Source organism: Schistocerca gregaria, chromosome 6 (assembly GCF_023897955.1).
Source record: "Schistocerca gregaria isolate iqSchGreg1 chromosome 6, iqSchGreg1.2, whole genome shotgun sequence".
Lineage (NCBI taxonomy): Eukaryota > Metazoa > Arthropoda > Insecta > Orthoptera > Acrididae > Schistocerca > Schistocerca gregaria.
The window spans coordinates 312,170,580-312,194,359 of NC_064925.1; the positions used below are offsets into that span (position 1 = coordinate 312,170,580).

The following is a 23,780-nucleotide window of genomic DNA, read 5'->3' on the forward strand; positions in this document are numbered from 1 at the left end:
GCGATCATAGGTTCATGGTTAAAAACACAGAGAGCATGTCTCCACGCACAAATTGCTTCACGGCATGCCTCAGTCCACCAAGGGACTGGGACACAGTGTGGTAAAGAGGAAGTGTGAGGAAAGGAATGTTCTGCGGTGTTAAGGATAATGTTTGTACGATATTCCACCTGGTCATCACAACTGGGGAGATGATGTTCGAGGTTGCCAGGGAGAATTAAATCCTCCAGCCGGCCTTAATAAGCTGCCATTTGGGTGTGCATGGAGATGGGATAGGAGTTAGCAAACGAATAGCACCTGAGTATGTGTCAGAGAGAATGGACAGCTCAAGATGATGGGTGACTGGGCAGTGCAGAAGGATAAATCCAAATGGGAACAGTTGCACATGGAATGTGAAAGGAATGCGGGTCCTCCTGTGTTAAGGCAGAAGAGGTTAAGGTGATTAAGAAAGTCAGCCAAGTGAGCACCTCTCAGACAGGTTCTGGGAGAATCCCAAAGGGGACAGTGTGCATTACAGTCACCAATCGAAAGGAGTGAGGTAACTGCCCAATTGTCCAATAAGCTAGAGGAAGTATGCCCTAGTGGCATCGTATAACAGAAGGATGTAGATGGTACAAAACAAAAAGGGCAAGTGAGGAAGGAAAAGGCGAACTGCAACAGGTCGAATGCAGGTAGTCAGGTACCTGGATTGACTGAATGTTAATCCTGGATGAGCAACACGACTCCCCATGTGATGAAATGCCGACCCCAGGGGCTGGGAGTCGATATGGACTGGCAAGAGAGGTGAAAGCTCAAAGTGGTTGTGAGAATACAATTTTGTTTCCTGAAGGCAGAGAACAGTGGACACTGTGATTCTACGAGCAACCATAAATCCTCTTTGTTAAGGCCACAAACATTCCATTGTAGAATAGTCATGAAGAGGAAAAAATGATTGAGTCTCACCTCGGTGACTCCCGAGTGCCAGCCTTCCAAGACTCACTGCTACAGGGCACAGAGGCAGGAGGATCCGGCACCATGAGGTCTACTGAAGCATTGGCATTATTCTGCAGTCAGCCTGCAGAGTCCGTGGCAGAAAAATGGTTGGTTGTGCACTCTGGCGACACGGAGGTCAGTGGGGCGAGGTATCATGTGGCGACACCGTCAAAGAGGATCTTCGAGTTGGTGAAGGTGAAGATCGTTTGCCTTTGTTTCACTTCTTCGAGCCTTTCTGGTTAGCAAAGGAGGTCTCAGATGTTGGCTGGCTGCAGGCATGTAGGAAGTCTTTACAGTAGTATTCCTTCTGTCCTTTCTGGCCTGCTGGCTGTGTAGCTGGTGACTTCACCCCTTGAGGCGAGAGTTTGGTGGCATGTTGAACAGCTGGAGGAGGAGGAGGAGGAGGAGGAGGAGGAGGAGGAGGAGGAGGAGGAGGAGGAGGGGGACGAGGAGGGGGACGAGGAGGAGGCAGGGATACTACCATGATGCTGGATGATTTCACAACCAAGGTGCTGAATTTGAGGCTGCATATCTATGTGGTCATGTCTTTCATGGGGCGACATGTAACAAGAACAGCACTGTAGGTGGCAGATGTTAGAACGCAGGGTTTCCAACTAGCCAACTTCCGAGCGATCTTCTAGATGGCCCGCTCATCGAGATACATGGGACAATTGCATGAGGAGGCGGGATGGTCGCCATTGCAGTTGATGCAGTGGGAAGAAGGATGTGGACAACCACCCTCCTGAGTATCCCTACCACAGGTTACACATGTGGATGGATGACGATAGGATTCTCGGGTGTGGTTGAAACGATGACATTGGTTGCAGCACATTGGGTTCAGAATATACGATCGGACTTTGATAACTTCAGAACCTGCTTTGACCTTTGACGGAAGAACCTTTCTATCAAAAGTGAGAAAGAGAGTGCGTGTGGGCACTAAGGAGGCACCTACTTTATTTATCACCTGATGGAAGACAATAACATCCTGATCAGAGAGGTACATTTGGATTTCTGCCTCAATCAGACAATTGAGCAGCCTAGTGTAAATAACACCACAGAAAGAATTCAGCATTCAATGGGCCTTGACATGAACAGGATAGCCATAGAGGAGTGAACTCCAAGCAGTTGTTATGCTTGAGAATCAGAAACAATATCCAAAAGCATAGTGCCATTGCGTAAATGAGAGCAGGACTTCACAGGGCCATCAATCGCATCAACACCTTTCTGAATAATAAATGGATCTATGAGCGAAGGACTGACCATCTCCAGTATGTGAAACCATGAGGAACCTCGGTGAAGGCTGAGAGGGTCTTTGAATAGTTAGCCTCATTCTGTTTGTGTTTCGTAGCTGTTGACTGTGAAGATGATTGGCTCATTGCAAGAAAATCCCCTCTGATTGTCAGCACCTCCGATGGTGCCATCTTTCCAATTGTGGGCCCCCTTCAGAATTGGATGCGCCCACCTCAGATGATAGTTCAGACCGCAGGTCACACCTCCAGGACACCAGACAGAGGGACCAATCGACAATCACCCCTCCCATGAACCTGGCCTGTACCAGGGGATACTTGTGAACCCTACCTGTTGTCTCGGGGCTGGGAATTAAGTGTTATCTAGTCACCTGTTATGCGTCAGATGTGTTGACCAGCCTTCAGGAGTGCACAGGGAAGAAGAAAAGGAGGATCCTCAATCACCGAAGTGTTGGAAGGATTGGAGAAGGTGAATGGAGAAAGAAAAAAGGAACATTGGAGAGTATTCTGATACTGACTACCGAAAATGTATAATACATTTCCAGAAACAGCCCTGAGATGTTCCCCAAGTTGGAGAAAAAGGACAGCAAGAGGATAGAGATGCAGCATGGAAGGGAAAGGATGCTGCAAATACTGGGGCCCTGTGGCAGCCAAGCACGAAACCATCGAAGAGCAGTGAGGCACTTGGGGGGTCATTTTGGCATCATTCCAGCAACTGACAGAGAAGGCTGACAATACCAATCTTGGGCACAGAGTTTCAATGGAGCTCACAATTTGCAGTATTGTCCCCATAAATGACCATGGCCCTTTGTTTCTGAGTTGGATGGAAGGACTCATCCAGTCACTTCGAAGGTTCTGTGACATGCTAAGCTATGACTTCCTAGATTTGCACCATAGGGTTGAGAACACGTGTGCACTACGCGTTAGAGGCTGCTACTCAGGCAGATGACTGTGTGTGGGGTGCACACAAGAATTTTTTTTTTAGATTGGGCTACTCTCCATCAAACCCAAATAAGGACAGCTGTAGGAAACATAGAAGTATCAGCCACACCTGGTGAAAGTATGAAAATCCTAATGGTTAACTGCCAGAGCACTCACAACAGAGTGCCAGAGTTTGAAGTGCTCTTGATGGTTGAAAACTGAAATTGATAGCAGTCACATTTTGGGGGAAAATTTAAGTGTGTATCAAAAGCATAGGCAAATGGAGTTGGTGTATTTGTTGCAAGAGACAAGAAACTCAAATCCACTGAGATAGAAACTGAAGCTGCATATGAGACTGTCTGGGCAAGACTTGGTATCACGGGTGTGCATAAAATGATAATTGGATCCTCCTATCGTCCAAAAGACTCATCTCCTAATGTAACAAATAACTTTACGGAAAACCTCAATTCACTTGTACATAAGTTCTCCAATCATACTGTAATCACTGGAGGGGACTTAATTCATTCAACAACCTGTGGAACTTCACTAAACACCTTCTCTAGAAACTACCTAGAACAGATTGTTAGTAACCCTACTCATGATGGAAATGTACTGTATTTACTCGAATCTAAGCCGCACCTGAAAAATGAGACCCGAAATAAAGGAAAAAAAATTTCCCCAATCAAAGCCGCACCTGAAATTTGAGACACGAAATTCAAGGGGAGAGAAAAGTTTTAGGCCACACCTCCAAATCGAAACAAAGTTGGTTCATAGTTCATTGTAATATGACATACAATTTAGGTCGAATGAATGACGATACACCTACAGTAGTTTGGTTTGAGTCGTAAGCTTAGCAGTTAAGCTTTACTAGGTAGCCATTGCTATGCATCAGGTGCTCCGTTCATATTTATACGCGTACCCTTCCTTTTTCACGTGCTTCGTCTGGTTTGAATCGATTGCTTATTTTGCTTTGATCTGATAAGTGCCGTTTTCTTTGCAATAGGTGTTTATGTCACTCTAAGATGAAAACGCATTACTGTGCTGTGTCATGCATTGTTTGTAGCATTATGATAGTGCGTGTTTACGGCCTGTCGCCGCTCGCGGTATGGCTTGCTTTTGTGCACGCTACCGTCGCTTACAATTAAGAAAAATAAAGAGAGGAATCGCCTCATTAGCGAAACAATGGCAAGAGACTGCTGTTTGTTGTTACTTACACTGCTGCTTTCTTTGATAATGATCAACAAGAACCAAATAATAGACCGCGTATGATAGAACATGTTCTGAACGGGAGTTAGGCGAAAATTTTTCTCCATTCGAAAATCTTTGCGGCCGCTTCTTTAGTACATCAAATTCTACACATAAATTAGAGTAATCTTAGATTTAAAAATCTAGTCAGTTGCCATGCTTCATTTCTGACTGTATCACTACTAGGCAAAAGAATAATACAAATATAAACATGACACGATATGTATATTCTTCCGCGTTTGCTGTTGTCTCACTCTAGTTTCGTAGTTTATTAGGCAGACAGGATTTAAATGAGATAGCAGCAAACACGAAAGAATACATGGCAAAATGTTTATATTCGTATTATTCTTATGGTGAAGAGAATACTGCATGTGATGCACATTTCATCAGGTTCCTATTAGCAATCATCTCTTCTCACAGACAGGAAAAAAGTTCAGAATGTAGAGTTGGCCATATTGACAAACATCCCGAACAGTCTTACCAGTCGGATTTTCGTAATACATTGAATTTCTGCTACATCTGAAGATGAACAATACGGAGTTTGTATTTACTTTGTTGCATAATGTACGAAAATGCAGTAGTCGAAACTCGGAGTGGAGAAAAAGAAAAAAAAGCTCGCTTACCACTTTTTTAAAAATTTATTTGGCGCCAGTATTTATCTTTGTGCCTACAAAGCATGCCGGTGTAGTGCTACATATTTTCGACGACAGAAGTTAGTGGCGGCACCTACCAACATTTTTCAGAACTTCCGCTTGCTTTGCACTCGATTCTAAGCCACAGGCAGCTTTTTTGGATTACAAAAACAGGAAAAAAAGTGCGGCTTAGATTCGAGTAAATACGGTATTGGATCTAATGGCAAAAAACAGACATGACCTCATTGCGGCTGTCCACATAAAAACTGGTATCAGTGACCATGAAGCAGTTGCAACAATGATTACCAAAGTACAAAGGATAACTAAAACAAGGAGAAAGATATATATGTTCAGAAATCTAGATAAAAAAATAAAAAAAAGGTAGTGTCCAATCTCATTGAGGAACTTGAAACTCCCAGCACACATCAGGAGCACATAGAGGAACTCTGGCTCAAACTTAAATGACTAGCTGACCATGCACAGGATAGACATGTACCCAGTAGGACAGTTCATAATGGGAGGGAACCTCTATCATATACAGTCACTGTAAAGGAACATCTAAAGAAACAGAGATTACGGCATAATAGGCAGTCAAGAGAGCAATGCGTGATGCCTTCAATGACTATTGTAGTAGAATAGCGCCAAGTGACCTTTCACAGAACTGAAAGAAATTATGGTCATACGTAAAGTTAGTGGCACCAAAGATTGTGTCCAGTCCCTAGCGAATGAGACAGGAGCTGAAACTGAGGGTAGCAAAGCAAGAACTGAAATGATTGATTCTGTTTTAAAACACTCCTTTCCAATGGAAAACACAAGAGAACTGCCCCAATTTAATCGTCATACAACTGAAAAGATGAATGAAATAAGTATTAGTGTCAGTGGTGTAGAGAAGCAGCTGAAACTGTTAAATCTGAATAAAGCTGCAGGCCGCAATTGAATCCCTGACAGATTCCATACTGAATTTGCAGTTGCGTTAGCCCCTCTTCTGTCATAGATCCCTTGAACAAAAACCGTGCCTAGTTCTTAGAAAACGGGACAGAACACACCCATCTAGAAGAAGGGTGGTAGAAGTGATCCACAAAACTACTGTCTAATAATACTTTACACCAATTAGTTGTAGAATATTAGAATATATGATCTTAAATATAATGAAGTATGTTGAACAGAATGACCTCCTCAATGCTAACCAGCATGCCTTTCAAAAACAATGATCATGTGAAACCCAGCTCGCACTTTTATAAAGTCTTCACGGGTTGTCAGCCGAGTAGTGTCGTCATCTCGTAGCAGTGTTTCGATGGAATGAGTGTCCATCATTTTCAGGCGAAGATGATGGAGACACATTTCATCAAAATGCTGCTACGAGATGACGATGCTACTCGGCTCACAACCCGTTAAGTCTTCATATATGAAATTCGCCAAGAAAGCCTGCATTCACCAACTCGCACTTTTCTCACATGACCTACTGCTTTGGAGCAAGGCAGTCAGGTAGATGCATTATTTCTTGATTTCCGAAAAGCATTTGATTCAGTACCGCACCTAAGCTTATTGTCAAAAGTATGATCATATGGAGTATCAACTGAAATTTGTAATTAGATTGAGGACTTCTTGGAAGGGAGGACACAGCATATTATCTTGGATGTGGAGAGTCACTGTCTGATGTAGAAGTAACTTTGGATGAGCACCAGGCAAGTGTGTTGGGACTCTTGGTGTTCATGTTGTATATTAATGACTTTGTAGACAATATTAAAAGTAAAATCAGGATTTTGCAGATGATGCAGTTATCCATAATGAAGTGCTATCTGAAAGAAACTGCATAAATATTCAGAAGTGTAAAATTGTGCATTTCACTTAACAAACAGAAAATGTTAGAATCCTATGGCTATAATAGGAATGAATCACTGTTGAAATTGTACAAATATCTGGGTGTAACCTTTGTAGGGATATGAAATGGAATGATCACATACGTTCAGTCACAGATAAAGCAAGTGGTACCACTCTGATTTATTGGTAGAATACTGGAGATGTACAATAAGTCTACAAAGGAAATTGCTTTCAAATCAATCGTGCGAGCAGTTCTAGAATATTGCTAAAGTGTGTGGGACCTGTACCAGATAGACTAACAGGGGATATTGAACTTATACAGACAAGATCAGCATGAATGATCACAGCTTTCTTTAGTCCATGGGAGAATATCACAGAGATCCTGAAGGAACTGAATTGGAAGACTCTTGAAGATAGATGTAAACTTTCCTAAGAAAACCTATTAACAAATAATTTTAACTGAATCTTCTGCGCACTTGAGTGTACCAGGTCTTGAGCAACTTTGGTAAGTCTAGTCTCATACACAGACTCGATTTTCTGTGTGTGAGTCTATAAATTTTGAAAACAATTTCCACATTTACCCCCATCACAGCTGTTTTCCTTCTTTCAGTTTTCTTGGTTACGAAGAATATTATTGTGATGTTAAACTGTTCTTCAAATAATAGTGTGCCTAACTGATTTACATACCTTTCTTCAGATCACTATCAGACAAGGAAACATCAGAATCAGTGTCGGAATCAGAATCTGAATTTTCTTCATTGTCTTCTTCTTTGTCTTCCTGCTTTATTTCAGCATCTGTCTGGAATGAAAAACAAAAGGAAGAAATAAAACTAGAAGTAAGTCTCACGCCATTAAGTCTACAGCCAATTTCAAGATCTCTACCGTTCACGAATTCCAAACAATAAGTACCTCTTTTTTTTTCTGTTTTCGAATCTGCTGAATTTTATCGTCAACCTTACTTTTTGCTTTCCGCTTAATGTACTTAGAGATATCATCCCATTTATCTTCTTCAGTGTTAACCTCATTCACTGTGAATGAGAAATCTGTGTCAAAATCAATCTTTTTCTTCTTCTTTTGTTTGCTTGGTTGAAACTGAAACATAAAATACACAAACTGTATACAAAAAGCATACAAAACAAACATATCAGGGACACATAATGACTTGTGCTTCTTTAACATGAGCAGATTCTTTTGATCCTTCTAGACTATGCATGTATGCTCAGTGACATAAGGGAAGATATGCGCTTGTGCTGTCCCAGTGGTTCAAAAAGACCATTATAAACAGCTACTCTACATGAAGGAAAATCCCCTACAGAAAGAATCAAAGAATGGAAAAAAACGGTTATGAGTACAAACAGATGTGCCATAGAAATGAATAAATGAATAACAACTGCAATTAGTGAATGTCACAATATTTCTGGTAATACAATTACTCTTTCACATTATTTTCTAGTAAAAGAAAAAAAAAGATGCAAGGAAAACAGGAAAAGAGACAATGTCACTGTAGTATCCATATTAGATGGATATCAGCACACACGTTAGAAACCCTGACAAAACACCCGAAGCTGCAAAGTGGAAGGGCCACTTGCAAAAGAGAATATGACATCAAGCAGTAGCAAAGCTAAACATGGCTGATTGATGGCGGACAGTACACAGACGAGGAGTAGACCAAAGCAACCTATGTAAAAATCATAGTGCAAAGTGGAAACCTTCACCACAACAATGTCAACAGGCCAAGAGCGAAGAGAGAGATGATCTGAATTGCAACCAGAGAGAAAGGCCAAGTGACAAAACGAAGTGTTATCCGATAGTCCATAGTACAGCGATGATAGTAACTGACATTATCAGACACAAGTATAGAACTGACCATTTGATGGGTGGTCGTATTTATATTGACTATGATGAACACTATTGGCTAGCGTATTCACGTGCGAGACAAATTTGCATGCTAATGTTGCAAGTGCAGCCACCTAACAGCCATCTAGATCAGATGCCTCTGGTGGGTTCGTTGGTTGCATTAAAAGAGGGGGAAAGGGACCAAACTATGAGGTCATCAGTCCCTTGTTCCGAATAAAACAATGCCACAAGTGTGAGAATAAAACAAACGAGACAGACAACCCAAAACGAAATGGAAGGAAAATTACAAGAACGATGAAGGGCAACAAAACATGTAAATGGACAAAAGGGACAAAAAACCAAAGAAATGCAAGGACCACTATGAAGAGATTAAAAAAACAAAGCAGATTACCATGGCTGGCTGACAATGAGAATAAAAAAGAAGAAGCCAGCCACTCTGCAACACATTAAAACCACCACCCTAGAAGCACTAGGGTGGATGGCACAGAGGCACAAAGGACATGCGCTAAAACTTGGATCAAATGATAAAACCCACCCTCATGAATAAAACATAAAAATAAATCAGCTGATGAGGCATTGTCAGATAAAATCAGTGGTAAGGAGTCCGGTAACCCAAGATTTCATTGCTGGGCAGTCAAAGTGGGACAGTGCATGAGAATATGGGCCACTGTCAATCAGGAGCCACGCCGACACTCAGGTGGGTCTGCATGGCGCAGGAGGTAATTGTGGGTCGCCCAAGCGTGGCCAATGCGGAGCCGGCAGGGACAACAGATTCCCTGCAAGAGGCCTGCATGGAAGTCTTCCACACGTTCGTAGTCTCCTTAATGACTCACAGTTTGTTGTGTGTACCATTATGCCATTCCGTCTCCCAAAGCCGAAATACCCTACAGCGTAAACCAGAATGAAAGTCAGGTTCAGAGATGCCCATCTGCTGAAGCTGTTTCCGCCTAGCCTGTTTGACCAGCCTGTTGGCAAGTTCGTTGCCTCAGATGCCGACATGTCCTGGGGTCCACACAAACACCACTGAACGACGGGACCGGTCCAGGGCATAGATGGACTCCTGGATGGACGCTACCAAAGGATGACAAGGGTAGCACTGGTCGATAACTTGTAGGCTGCTCAAGAAGTCAGTACACAAGAGATGGTCACCAGCTCTGCAGTGAATACACTGCAGCCATCGGGCAAGGAATGCTGTTCAAAATGGCCTCTGTGGACGTAGGCGAAGCCAACATGTCCATCAGCCATCGAGCCGTCAGTGTAAGCCACTTCAGAGCCCTGGAACATGTCAAGAATTGAGAGGACATGACAGCAGAGAGTGGCAGGAGTAACTGAGTCCTTAGGGTCATGCGAAAGGTCCAGACAAATCTGCGGCCTAGGTGTACAACATGGAGGTGTATGCGGACGGACCTGGATGGGAGGTGGTAAAGGGAAGGACTCCAGTTCAGACACAAGGGATCGCACGCTAAATGCAATCATTAGCCCTTACCTGGGCTGGGCCACTGATGCAAGAGATGAACTGCTGTGGGTGGAAAAAGGAGAGAGTAATTCGGATGCTGTGGTGTCACATGGTTTAGGCCTGTCCCACCCCTCATTAAATTTACCAATACTTATACGAATAATTGTAAGAACAGTTATTATTATTATTATTATTATTATGTTCTTTAAGTTTGTTTTTGGGTTTTTAGAAATACTGTGGGAAGAAAGTTTATTTATGTTGCAGATAACGTGGAACACGTTGCCCAATGATCACCACGAAAGTTCGACGTAGCAGCAAGTGGCCAAGGAATAAAACGAATGCTAGACATGGAAGAGCCTGGGCCGCGAGGGTGTCGAGCTTCCTAAGTCATTGTTGGACAACATCAAAGGAAGAGATATTTCACTTTCTCTTTGTAAACAGATCGATCGAGTCTTGAAAGGTTCATGTAAAATGTATAGGCAGGTGACACATTATGTGGGACCCGATGCCTGTAATACTTCCACAGTTATTAAAAAGTTGTTAAACGGAAAACCAATAGTTCACCATTTATATAAATAAAAAGTAGTAAAGATATAGGAAAGGAAGAGTTGCGGCATCAGAACAAAAAGTGATACATCGCTCAGCAACGAAGGACATAAACAGCGAGCGTTACATGGTGAAAACGAATCAACTGATAAAATAGTAAGTGTAATTAAGCATAAAGCCATGTACCACTGCAATGCTCAGAAGAAGTATGAATGTGTGCAACATAACTGGTGAGCAGTAGTGCACGTCGGATCTGCAATGGAGGGATTCCGGCCTCCACCAGGACACTGGTCACCTGACTCATTCTAAAAGCTCCCGTTGCTAGGCAAATGCTACAGTGGTGCACGGGGTCGAGTATCTGCAACGCTGAGGGTGCCGCCGAACCATAAACCAGACTACCTTAGTCAAGGTGGGATTGAACAAGGGCTTTGTAAAGCTGCAACAGGGAGTAGAGCGATCTGCAGTCCAGTTGGTGTTGCTCAGGCAGTGGAGGGCATTGAGGTGCTGCCAACACTTCCGCTTAAGGTGACAAAGGTGAGGTATCCAAGTCCTAAAAATTGATACGTCTCTACTACAGTGAGTGGATCATCATTAAGCTAAAGTTCTGGTTCCGGATGAATGTTACAATGCTGACAAAAGTGCATGACACACGACTTAGTGGCCGAAAACTGGAGGATGGGCGAGAGCCCCTGACTGCGCCTTGTGCATGGCTCCCGGAAGGTGCCGCTCAGCAACACCAGTACTGCTTGAGGAGTATGAAATGCAAAAGTTGTCTGCAAAAGAGAGGGTGAGACTGTCGGGCCTACAGCTGCTGCTAGACCTTTAGTGACCACAAAAAATTAGTGATACACTCAATACAGAGCCCTGTAGGAGGGGGGGGGACTATGGGAGGCACCAACTTTTACACAGAAAGTATGAAGCAACAGGAAATTCTGGATAAAAATTAGGAGTGGTCTTCAAAGGCCCCATCCGTATAATGTGACAAGGATATGATGTCGCCAGGTGGTGTCATACGCTTTGTGTAGATAAAAAAAGACAGCAACAAGGTGTTGGCATCTGGAAAAGGCTGTTCGGATGACTGAGTCGATGGACACATGATTATCAGTGGCAGAGAGCCCTGGCGAAGGCCACCCTGACACGGAGCCAGTCAGCCACGTGACTCCAGGACCCAACTCAACCACTGACACACCATACATGCCAACAGATTACAAAGAATGTTGGTGAGGCTGATGGGCCGATAGCTATCCAGATCAAGCGGGTTTTTACTGGGTTTGAGCACTGGAACGATGGAGCTCTCCAGCTATTGCGATGGAAAGATGCCATCGCACCAGATCCGGTTGAAGATGATGAGGAGATGGCGCTTACAGTCAGACAAGAGAGGTTTAATCATCTGACTGTGAAACTGATCTGGCCCAGGAGCTGTGTCGGAGCAATGTGCAACTGCGCTGAGGAGCTCCCACTCCATAAATGGGGTGTTACAGCATTTACTGTGGCGTTTAGTGAACGAGAGGAATTTCCTTTCCATCCGCTGTTTGAGGGTGCGAAAGGCTGTGGGGTAGTTCTCTGACGCGTCAGTACATAGCATGCCATTGATGGTAATGCCAGGCACACCTGTTAGGGTCTGGTACCCAAAAATATGTCTGATCTTCGTCCAGACTTGGTAAGGTGATACATGGAACCCAATAACCCAATGGTTGACACGTACCTCTCCCAACACTCCTGTTTCCATTGTTTTATAAGCTGGCGTACATGGGTACGGAGCCACTTAAAGGCTATCAGATGCCCTAGGGAAGGGTGCCACATATGTCGCTGTAGAGTTCGCTGATGCTCTTTAATTGCCTCAGAAACTTAAGGTGACCACCAAAGGAATGTCTTTCGCCGGGGCACCCTAAAGAGAGAAAAATCGCGTTTCAGCCACAGAAACGATTGCGGTAGTCACCTGCTTAATCATCAAATCGATGTCACCATGTGGAGGAGAGTCAACAGTGACATCAGAGGTGGAAGTTTCCCAGTCCACCTTGTTTAAAGTCCATCTGGGCAGGCGTCCATGGGCCTGACACCGGGGCAGTGACAGGAAGCGGGAAGATGGGGAAATGGTCACTACGACACAGGTCATCATGTGCTCTCCAGTTGACAGATGGGAGACGTTCTGTGCTGCAAATTGATAAATCAATGGCCAAGTAACTACCTTGAGTCACGCTGACATGTGCGGCAGCCCAAATCTTGAAGAGACAGAGGTCGAACTGAGACAGTAAAGTTTCAACGTCTCTGCCAAGGCCAGTAAGCACGGTGACACCCGACAAATTTTTGATGCCCTCTCAAATTTGGGATTCTCTAAAAATAACAGATCTACTGATTTAACTGTGTTCCAATGAAAGCAGTCTGTTACCCTCAACATATAATACCAGCAAATGAGAACAAGCGCAGACTTTCATTTGTTGCATTCTTGGAAGGAATAAATGAGTCAGGTATAACTTCATACAAGAGTGAAACATAGTTTAGTTAACAAAAGAAATGGTAAAGGGTGCTGAAATATAAGGAATATGGAAGTGTCATGGACCCAAGTTGGGCACAAAAATGGAGTAATATTACTATGGGTATGACATGATCCCATTCTGAGTGTCAACAATGTAATAAATCGAAACTGATACGCAGGGAAAAAATACATTTATTGTAATTAGTCATAAATCATTACTCGGTAGCAAGGCGTGCATGTGGGTTTAATCACTTTACTCCATGACGGAATAAGTTGTATATGTAGATGTGAGCAGCTGGTGCGATGTTGGGACAACATGTCTATGTTCTGACAAATCACTTATGGTATTGCGTGGTTTTTGACTGACAACTAGCAGCTTTTATCTTCATATACTGCAGCTCCGGGGCACCACTTGGAAAAGCTTGATTTATTTCTTGTTTCTCACTTCCTGCCTAACTGTTCACCAAGTGAGACCACCATTCAGCAGCTAATGCAGTTCTAATGTACTCATCACAGGAACCACTTAAGCTCCCAATACACACATGGTGTCTACTGTCTGCAGTAATTAGGTGGCAAAGGCAGTACCTACATCAAAATAATTACTCTGCAAGTTAAACTTAAGTGTTTGGTAGAGGATTTATAGAATCACTTTTAGACCATTTCTTGACCATTCCACACCCAATTTAAAGTTTATGAGAAATATGAACATGTAAAGATTTGAATGTGACCTCTGATTTCTCCTATTTTATTGCAAATGGTGAGGCAAAATATTTCCCCATTTGGACAAGAAAATGGGGATTGAAATTTCAAAAAATGATTTTGCTGTGATGGCAAACTCCTTTGTTCAAATGTAATGAGTGAAAATCTGCACCAGACCGGGAACAGAAAATGGATTTCCCACTTTATGTGAGCCTTAATCACCTCTGTCATCTGGACACGCTTTTCATCTGACCCAAATTCTCAAACTACATATGCTCATAGTGACCAATGTCCATTAATCCCTTTGCTCACTACAAGCACAGGGGGTAAAGAACAGTGGACCTATTAGTGTGTGCCAAGTTGAGTATTTGTTCTGGATGGGAAGCATGTCCAGATGTCCAAGGCTTTAATGGCACCTGCTCACATAAAGCAGGAAATGCGGAATTAACTCTGGTCTGATACATATATTTTCACTTGTCACTGTGGAATTTATTTCAATGCCCAATTGTGTCTGATGTCTTCGATTCTCTTACACACACACACACACACACACACACACACACACACACACCCACACCCACACCCACACACACACACACACACACACACCCGCGCGCGCACGTGCCCATTGTATCACAAAGTGATGTCCGTTCTGACAAATACGCCTATATAATAGTAAACTCCTTTGTTTTACTGATACCACCTCAACACTTGCATTATATCTAAAACAATCTCTCCACTATTTTGCAATAATACAAACTGAGCTCCCCTTCTTGATTTTTTTTTCTTCATTTTCTCCGCCAATCCTATCTTGCAAGAAACCCATTCTTTGCAGCAATACCCCAAAAGAGGACAGACAGGTGTAGTGCTGGCAGTCTCTGGGTAGATTTGTTGCATTTTCTAAGTGTTCTGTCAATAAAACACAGGTTTTGGTTCAATTTCCCCTCCAGAATTTTCTATGTGATTGTTCCAACCTAAGTTTTTTATATTAGGAAGTTGAGGTCAGAGGAAGGGCACAGTTAGATGCTTAAAGATCCAAGACTTGGACAGTAAGAAAGACCCTATAACATGGAATGGGAAATGATGATGTCACAAATGACAATGGACATCAGAATATAGGATTGCCACACGTTTCCCCACGTGAAATTCCCTGATTTCCAGACAAGTTTTAGCATTTCTCCCTGACAAATTTTGAGATCTCAAGGATAAGTTATGGCACAAGCTGACAACCTGTTTTTGCAGCTATAGTACAAGAAACAATAGTGCAAATGAGGAAATATCTAAAAAAAACTTGCAAACAGTTGGCGTTTCCTGATGCGAGCAAAAACCTTAAGTACTAACATCAACATCTTTTCTAATGAACTGTTGTTAGAGGGAGAAAGCAAACCAAATGGTATGTGTGTTTCATTAAGACAAATGATATTATTTTATTTCAATAAAATGAAACACATTTGGTAACAAAAATATGCATTTCCTTGGAGTCACAAGACGGGTTTAAAATACCTTCACTGATTTCTGTAATATCATCATCATCATTTAAGACTGATTATGCCTATCAGCGTTCAGTCTGGAGCATAGCCCCCCTTATAAAATTCCTCCATGATCCCTTATTCACTGCTAACATTGGTGCCTCTTCTAATGTTAAACCTATTACTTCAAAATCATTCTTAACCGAATCCAGGTACCTTCTCCTTGGTCTGCCCCGACTCCTCCTACCCTCTACTGCTGAACCCATGAGTCTCTTGGGTAACCTTGCTTCTCCCATGCATGTAACATGACCCCACCATCTAAGCGTGTTCGCCCTGACTGCTACATCTATAGAGCTCATTCCCAGTTTTTCTTTGATTTCCTCATTGTGGACACTCTCCTGCCATTGTTCCCATCTACTAGTACCTGCAATCATCCTAGCTACTTTCATATCCATAACCTCAACCTTGTTGATAAGGTAACCTGAATCCACCCAACTTTCGCTCCCATACAACAAAGTTGGTCGAAAGATTGAACGCTGCACAGATAACTTAGTCTTGGTACTGATTTCCTTCTTGCAGAAGAAAGTAGATCGTAGCTGAGAGCGCACTGCATTAGCTTTGCTACACCTCGCTTCCAGTTCTTTCACTATGTTGCCATCCTGTGAGAATATGCATCCTAAGTACTTGAAACCGTCCACCTGTTCTAACTTTGTTCCTCCTATTTGGCACTCAATCCATTTATATTTCTTTCCCACTGATATTACTTTTGGTTTGGAGATGCTAATCTTCATACCATAGTCCTTACATTTCTGATCTACCTCTGAAATATTACTCTGCAAACTTTCAATCGAATCTGCCATCACAACTAAGTCACCCGCATATGCAAGACTGCTTATTTTGTGTTCACATATCTTAATCTCACCCAGCCAGTCTATTGTTTTCAACATATGATCCATAAATAATATGAACAACAGTGGAGACAGGTTGCAGCCTTGTCTTACCCCTGAAACTACTCTGAACCATGAACTCAATTTACCGTCAACTCTAACTACTGCCTGACTATCCATGTAAAGACCTTTAATTGCTTGCAAAAGTTTGCCTCCTATTCCATAATCTCGTAGGACAGACAATAACTTCCTCCTAGGAACCGGGTCATATGCCTTTTCTAGATCTGTAAAGCATAGATAAAATTCCCTGTTCCACCCATAACACTTCTCCATTATTTGTCGTAAGCTAAAGATCTGGTCCTGACAACCTCTAGGAGGCCTAAACCCACACTGATTTTCATCCAATTGGTCCTCAACTAATACTCGCACTTTCCTTTCAACAATACCCGAGAAGATTTTACCCACAACGCTGATTAAAGAGATACCTCTGTAGTTGTTACAATCTTTTCTGTTTCCATGTTTAAAGATTGGTGTGATTACTGCTTTTGTCCAGTCTCATGGAACTTGTCCCGACTCCCAGGCCATTTCAATTATCCTGTGTAGCCATTTAAGACCTGACATTCCACTGTATTTGATGAGTTCCGACTTAATTTCATCCACCCCAGCTGCTTTATTGCACTGCAATCTATTGACCATTTTCTCCACTCCCTCAAATGTGATCCTATTTCCATCATCATTCCTATCCCATTCTACCCCAAAATCTGAAACATTACTGATCGCATTTTCACCTTCATTGAGCAACTCTTCAAAATATTTCCTCCATCTGCCCAAGGCATCCACAGGATTCACCAGCAGTTTTCCTGACCTGTCCAAAATACTTGTCATTTCCTTCTTACCTCCCTTTCGAAGACTGCTAATTACACTCCACAATGGTTTTCCAGCAGCTTGAACCAACGTCTCCAACCTGTTTCCAAAGTCTTCCCAAGATTTCTTCTTGGATGCTGCAATTATCTGTTTGGATTTGTTTCTTTTTTCAACATAATTTTCTCTGTCTACTTGATTTCTAGTATGTAGCCATTTTTGATACGCCTTCTTTTTCCTTTTACAGGCTGCCTTGACTGTGTCATTCCACCAATCTGTTTGCTTCGTCCTACTTTTACACACTACTGTTCCAAGACATTCTTTAGCCACTTCTAGCACTGTGTCCCTGTACCTTGTCCATTCCTTTTCCAATGACTGTAATTGACTACATTCAACTAACTGGTACCTTTCTGAGATCGCTATTATGTACTTGTGCCCAATTTTCTTATCCTGAAGTTTCTCCACTCTTATCCTCCTACATATGGACCCGACCTCCTGCACTTTCGGCCTCACAATCCCAATTTCACTGCAGATTAAATAATGATCAGTGTCATCAAAGAATCCCCTGAATACACGTGTGTCCCTCACATCCTTCCTGAATTCCTGATCTGTTATTATACAGTCAATCGCAGATCTGGTTCCCCTGCTTTCCCAAGTATACTGGTGAATGTTCTTATGTTTAAAAAATGAGTTTGTGATTACTAAACCCATACTGGCACAGAAATCCAAGAGTTGTTTCCCGTTCCTGTTGGCCTCCATATCCTCTCCAAATTTACCCATAACCTTTTCATACCCTTCTGTTCGATTTCCAATCCCGGCGTTAAAATCACCCATGAGCAGAACACTGTCCTTGTCCTTTACTCTAACAACTTTATCACTGAGTGCCTCATAAAAACTATTATCTTATCTTGATCTGTCGCTTCACAATGCGAATATACTGACACAATCCCAATTTTCTTGCTAGACACTGTCAAATCTATCCACATTAGTCGTTCGTTTACATACCTTATTGCAACTACGCTAGGCTCCATTTCTTTCCTGATGTAAAGCCCTACACCCCATCGTGCTATTCCTCCTTTGACTCCTGACAGGTAGACCTTGTATTCTCCCACTTCCTCTTCTTTCTCACCCCTTACCCGAATGTCACTAACAGCTAAAACATCCAGCCCCATCTTACTTGCAGCCTCTGCCAGCTCTACCTTCTTCCCAGAGTAGCCCCCATTGATATTAATAGCTCCCCATCTCATTACCATTTGTTTGCCGAGTCGTATCTTAGGAGTCCATGGTTTGTCAGTTAGAGGTGGGACTCCGTCACCTCCAAAGGTCTGAGGCATTTTGCTCTGATTGTTGCCAGCATCATATTTAAAGTAGCAGGGAAGCAGGTTGCTAGCCTTACTTGCCCCGAGTCCCATTGGGTTTTACCCCTAACGGCTGAGGGACTAACCGGTGGATTTGGTGGTCTTTGCCGTATGAGCACAAAGGTGACCACGACTCACAATATGTCCGAGATGCCCAGCCTTATTCCAAAGTAACTGGTATCCCAACTGTTGGGACAACTTACTTGGCCACTCATATGTTGCCTGTGGTTCATGAACTAGGACATGGCTACAGGAACCCACACCATGAACCAGTAATAGCCTTAGAAAAAAGTAGGTCTCTTCAAAGAAGTGTATAAGGCAGGGAAGGAACGTGTAAACCAACACTGTAGGTGACTGGCAACAAAATATTCGTTCTAATAAGTTTGTTAATGTCAATTATGACCCACTGTGTTATATATATTATTTTACAGGTATTGTGTAATTTTTCTCTCGAGAAATATATGAGTAGATAGTGTTCAAACTGCCAGTGACTGACACAGTTTACTTCTTATCGTCCATACTTTCTAACATACAAACTACTTTTGAAGTGCCAAAATATACTAGAACAAATAAAATGTCTATAAAATGCCACACTGTACAATGTACTTGTGGTGAGACAGTCCCAATTCCTGAAATCCATCACTCATGGTCTCTGGCGTGTTGAGGAGCACCACAGTTGACTGCATCCATGGATAAATCTTGAAAATCTGCTGCATTACGCCACACACAAACAGACCCGCCCTGAGGGCAGATTGGTGAGACTAGATCTGATGGGCAGGGCCTGCACATCAATGGCTTCAGATTGGCAAGCCTGATCCATTACAGAAACCTGCAGAAACAGCCTGTGGTTTTGGTCTGTCATGAAAACCTACTCATGTGGCCAGCTATTCATGAGCCACACACAGCATGTTGATGAAATGAGACCACAGTGATCAATCCGCGGAACAGGTAATTTGTTCAAATACTCTGAGAATCAATAATAATGAGAATAGATAGCAACTTATCATAAAGATGATTTCTGAGCCACAGAGAGGTATGTAGAAAAGACAATCACACTCTCACAACTAAATTTGCAGGCATAACTTTAGTCAGAAAATGAGAGCACACACATTCACACAATCACTCAGACACAACTCACGCACAGATGCTCGCCGCCTCCGGCTGCTGCGTCAACAGTCTCTGAGAATCAGATCCAAACAAACCACTCCTCATTTCTCCATGCCTCTAGTTGGTCGCTGCTAGGCTAGCTGCAAGAAGTGGTGGCAGCAAGCTGAGGAGAGTGGTAGGAAGGTGAGAAGCAATAGGAATGAGGGAGAAGGTAAGCGGTGCGTGTACTCAGCTGCACCCAGCCAGCAATGATGCATGACACCTCAGTAAACAAATCACTTCATCTAATGAGACAAATATGAGATTTTTCTAGTGTCCCCCCCCCCTCCCCCCAATTTCCCTGACTTCCAGAACCTGTGGCAACCCTGAAAATAAATGCAGGGATCACATTCAAAGTCTGAAAACTGAGTAGAAAGTATGCTTAAATGATTCCAGGAGGCAAAGTCAGAACTCTCTACATGAAACAGCATGCAAATCACTTAGCACATGACACATGAAAATCTGCTTAAGTGGCCTCCAAAGTGACTCTTCAATCATTTTGTAATGAACCCAGAAGTCTAAGAACGTTCTGATCACTCGAAATGAACCATAATGAACTTCAAATTATCTCCAAAACACATCTAAATCTGAACCAGAATGAATCCCAGCCTACCCCTGCTAAGTAGTTTTGTTCTTCTTCCCTCATTCTGTCCCTTAGAGTGCTGAACTTCACATTGTATTTTCTCTCAGCTCGGTTTCCAGTGTTACCCAATGAACAATTGACACTGTATACCTCTTCCTGCCAGTCTTCATACAGGGTGTCAACTTTTCAAATCTCTTTGAGAATTCCCTGGCTAGTGTGGACCGCAGGATTCATGTGAGAAGGACACAGCTTAAAAACAGGCCCACTTCTTCATAATTAGAAGGCCTTTAAGCCTGCCCAGCTCAAGTGTTTCAGGTCCTTAGAACTCACCAGCATCCCTCAGCTGTCAATCAGTCTTTAAATGAGACACCCCTTTCAGAGTGAAGCACAACACTTAAAAACTGAACTTGCTTGTCTTCTGTGGCTTTCAGGAGTGTCTCTCAGTAACCTGGGGCAACTTAACTGCAAGCCTGTTTTGTGCAGAGCATCGGGTGACAAAGTATTACATTATATAAGAAACTCTCCACTGCTTTCTACAGACACAGGATTTTCTGATAAAAAAAGGCAATGTAGGTTTGCACTTTTTGTGAACCATACAGTTCTCTTGGTGAATTTTACATTGTAACACAACAAATACATCACTGTGGCACATTTTGCTAGGTAGAAATCTTTATTTTGTCCGTTGTTTTGAGAGACACAGGGAATCTTCTGTATGGGCTGCAAGTAGTTTGATAAGCTTCTCCATAAGAGGACCAACATTTGTCCTAACAGTGCAATGAAATCTAACAAAGTCTGCTAGAAAACTGTGTCTAAAGATTACATGTGCCTCGGATATTGAACTTTTCCAACAAATAGGGCACAAGACACAGTGTAGAAAGTATGTAAGTAGAGGAAAAAAAAAGTGGAATCATTCCAGCATCGATACGGGTGGGCCATAAATGAGGAAATCCTCTACTTCAACAAACGGCAGACTGTTGTGGCCAAGTGCCTAGAAATGTGCATTTTGAAAACAGTAAAGCTAGTTGGCAGTTTGCTTGCTGATGTTTTCAACATCTATGAAAAGTGGCTGAAGAACGGTGAAGCTACAAACCAGCAACAGAAAGTGAAAATTTAGCCCCATCTGTAAAGCAGAACAGATGGCAATATGTGGCAGATCAGACAACAAAGAATGAAGTGGCACAGACACATATGTTCAACAATGGTGAACATGGGCCTCCATATCAGAAGGATATGTTCCCAACATCATCAATTACAAGTGCAGTGGGCATAGGATCATCCATATTGGACCACTGAAAAATGGAAATTTGTCACACTGTTGGATGCTTCATGTTTCTTGTTACACCAGATCAACGGACTTGTCCAGAAGTGCTGTCATCCAGGGAACACCCACTCAAATCGTGCACTTCATAATAGATCCAAGTCAAGGAAACTACTACACTACAGAGGACAATCTTGGGCTTCCGTGAGACCTGTCGAGTAACTGAAGGCATCACCATGACTGGGTTCCACATGAATATTATTGCGGACCCCCTGCATCCCTTCATCCTTTATTTCTTCCCTGACAGCAAAGGCATCTTCCAGCAGAATAACTATCTGTGTCACAAGGTCAGAATTGTACTATGTTAGTTTTATATTTGGGCAAAGGGCTCCTTGAAACATGCACCATGTGTGCAAGTGGCAAAAATTTGCTGCATCCGACTTGTTTCTTGTGTTTCAGATTTTGGACATATGACTCATGGGTTCAGAAGTAGAGGGTAGGAGGAGTTACCTGGATTCGGTTAAGAATAATTTTGAAGTAGTAGGCTTAACATCAGAAGAGGCACCAATGTTAGCACTGAATAGGGAATCATGGAGGAATTTTATAAGGGGGACTATGCTCCAGACTGAACGCTGAAAGGCATAATCAGTCTTAAATGATGATGATGACTTTTTCAACTGACTTGAGTATAATTCTGCAGAATCAAACACCAAGATAACTTTGGATGGGGTAAAACACTTGAGACCACACACTTCATAAACAAAAAGCCAATTACTCCAAAATCATTGTTTGAATTTACAATGATACCATTCAAATTGCAGATGACAAGCACCTATGAGAGAACCACAGACATCTCGTATCTCACTTAAATACATAGACAATGTGTTTCTTTCAATCACTGGAAAATCTGGGATGGAATAATGTATTTATTTTCTACAGAAGACACTTCACATTCTCAAAAACACTGACAATTCTTTACAGAGGTTGTGAATTTTTGTGTTTGAATTACCTGTGTTTAAACTAAAATTAGGATGTATGTTATCTGGCATTTATTACATGACATTACAGAGGTTGTGAACATCTTTGTATTCGTGTTACCTGTAGTTAAATTAAAATTACCTGTTAGTTGACATCCATCACATGCCATTACAGTGTTACAATGGTTGTGAGTTCCCCACGCATTTTAGCTCGGCAAACATCAGAAAAGCGAAACACCAGTGTGGATAAATTACACTGTTATCTTATGGCAACAGTCAGATAACGAGCTACTGAATGCATCAGTTGCTGTGTACTAATTGGACACTGTAAGTGAACTTATGTTTTATTGTTCTTTACTCATCTTAATAATGGAATGTTATTACAGAATGAATGAAAAGTAAATTAGAAGAGGACTGGTTTCATTTCAGGAGAATGAGGGGCACAGGTAAAGCAATTTCGTCACTGTAGTTAATAACAGAGCTGATTTAGCAGAATATATGTGCTCACACATTGCTTTCATAGATTTGTAGAATGATTTTGGTAACACTGAAAAGCAGGCAGGTGCATCCAGCGCTGACAGTGATACAACAGGAAAGCAATAAAGACAAAGATCCTCACTGTCGCGACTGATATTTAACTTATGTATTGAAGACGCAATAAGGGAAGTACAGGACTATCTCAATGTGGGGGTTGTTTGCCATGGACAGGAAATCAACATGACACTATTGTTAACAATAAAGCAGTGGTCATTGAAAGTGAACAGCAACTAAATCAGTGCTTAATGAAATATGCTACTCGTAGAGAAACAGAATGGGACAACATTTAACAGAGAGTATGACACAGACCGGACTATCTTGGAATGAATATGCTAAGGTCTGTAACTACATGAGCGCACATTGTAACATTAACCAACTAAATTCATGAAACTAGGGTACCATGTACATAATGATAATGAAACCGTGGTACTATGACCACGATAATAATGAAATACAATAAAATTATGATGAAATATAATTTCTATCCAATAGTATATATAAAAAAATAAAACCAAATATTGAAACTTGTATGCATAAAATTCGTGCAGAGAAAGTTGATTGTAATTATAATAAACATGATTGTATCATTCAATTATGTCTAAGAACCCAAGATTTATGTTAGGATATCAAAATCAAATCTGTATTTGAAAAGTTATAAGCATTTCTAAAGCAAACACTATCGTGGAAAGGCATTTCTTGTACACCCTAAAATAAGAAAAGGACACAACAGGAAGAAATTATACAAATAGCACAGAAATCGGTAGATGTGATATACATGTACTGGCAAACAAAAAGGGTTCCTTGTCTGAGAATTCCAGGGTGGCCACTCAAGAGA

General features: G+C 42.1%; 1 protein-coding gene across 2 annotated transcripts in view; it reads right to left on the minus strand.

Moving 5' to 3' along the window:
- The window catches only part of LOC126278385 (probable ATP-dependent RNA helicase DDX27), an 89,740-nt gene that overhangs the window by 59,647 nt on the left and 6,313 nt on the right, over positions 1–23,780 (minus strand). For both annotated transcript variants that reach the window (XM_049978477.1, XM_049978476.1), the window contains exons 2-3: positions 7,745–7,927; positions 7,523–7,634 (exon numbers count right to left, since the gene is read on the minus strand). In XM_049978477.1, the coding sequence (XP_049834434.1) occupies positions 7,523–7,634; positions 7,745–7,927 (295 nt within the window). The remainder of the gene's footprint in view (positions 1–7,522; positions 7,635–7,744; positions 7,928–23,780) is intronic.